Genomic DNA, 1,169 nt, shown 5'->3' with positions numbered 1-1,169 from the left:
ACAGCGGCCACATCCTGGTACGAGGAGTTCCGGCGGCTCTATGACACGGTGCCCTGCGTGGAGGTGCAGACGCTCCGGGAGCACACGGACCAGGTCCTGCACCTCAGCTTCTCCCACTCGGGCTACCAGTTTGCGTCCTGCTCCAAAGACTGCACCGTGAAGGTGAGGGCCGCCCAGAGCTGGGGCTGGGGCAGGCAGGTCCCGCCTTGACACAGGGAGGGGCGGGCCGGCCATGGGTGAGAGTGCCAGGCGGCCTCATCCCCGTGGAGAGGGCAGGTCAGGACCAGCCAGGCCCAGAGGCTGGACTGGAGAGGCCAGAGCTGCCAACAGGGAGGAGGGTCCCGCTGGAAGCCTGCTGCTCCAGACCTGAGCCTGGGCACCTGCGTGGGCCGGACGGCCAGGGCTCGCAGCGTGTCCCCGTGCCTGACCCTCCCCGCCCCCACAGATCTGGAACAACGACCTGACCATCTCGCTGCTGCACAGCGCAGACATGCGGCCCTACAACTGGAGCTACACACAGTTCTCCCAGTTCAACCAGGACGACTCGCTGCTGCTGGCCTCGGGGGTGTTCCTGGGGCCCCACAACTCCTCCTCCGGGGAGATTGCGGTCATCAGCCTAGGTGAGAGCGGGCCTGGGGCAACTGGCCCGGCCCCAGCCCCCTGCCCCCAGCTTCTTCCACTGCCCACCGCCCCTCCCGTAGCCCAGCCTCCTGCCCAGCCCCCGCTCCTCCCCAGACACCTTCGTGCTGCTGTCCCGAGTGCGCAACAAGCCCTACGACGTGTTCGGCTGCTGGCTCACCGAGACCAGCCTCATCTCCGGCAACCTGCACCGCATCGGGGACATCACCTCCTGCTCCGTGCTCTGGCTCAACAACGCCTTCCAGGTGAGGGGGCCCTGAGGTTGGCGGGCGGCCCTGAGGTTGGCGAGCGGCCCCGGGTGGCAGTGCCATTCCCCAACTGCCGGTCACCTGCCGCCTGCGCCCCCCTCACCCCCAGGATGTTGAGTCTGAGAACGTCAACGTGGTGAAGCGGCTCTTTAAGATTCAGAACCTCAACGCCAGCACCATCCGCACGGTGATGGTGGCCGACTGCGGCCGCTTTGACAGCCCCGACCTCCTGCTGGACACCAGCGCGCCCCCGGGCCACGTCTTCGACCTGAGCAGTGATGG

The 1,169-nt window shown here is 67.7% G+C and overlaps 1 protein-coding gene across 1 annotated transcript in view; it reads left to right on the top strand.

Annotated features, from left to right (window-relative positions):
* Positions 1–1,169, top strand: part of FBXW5 (F-box and WD repeat domain containing 5) — a gene marked incomplete at its 5' end in the record, with an annotated part of 2,822 nt that continues 1,653 nt past the window's right edge. The window contains 4 exons of the mRNA XM_005881840.1: positions 1–162; positions 446–620; positions 736–884; positions 997–1,162. Of these exons, the coding sequence (XP_005881902.1) occupies positions 1–162; positions 446–620; positions 736–884; positions 997–1,162 (652 nt within the window). The remainder of the gene's footprint in view (positions 163–445; positions 621–735; positions 885–996; positions 1,163–1,169) is intronic.

Source organism: Myotis brandtii, unplaced genomic scaffold (assembly GCF_000412655.1).
Source record: "Myotis brandtii unplaced genomic scaffold, ASM41265v1 scaffold691, whole genome shotgun sequence".
Lineage (NCBI taxonomy): Eukaryota > Metazoa > Chordata > Mammalia > Chiroptera > Vespertilionidae > Myotis > Myotis brandtii.
Note: the sequence above shows the minus strand (reverse complement) of the source record. Positions and strands in the feature narration are given on the sequence as shown.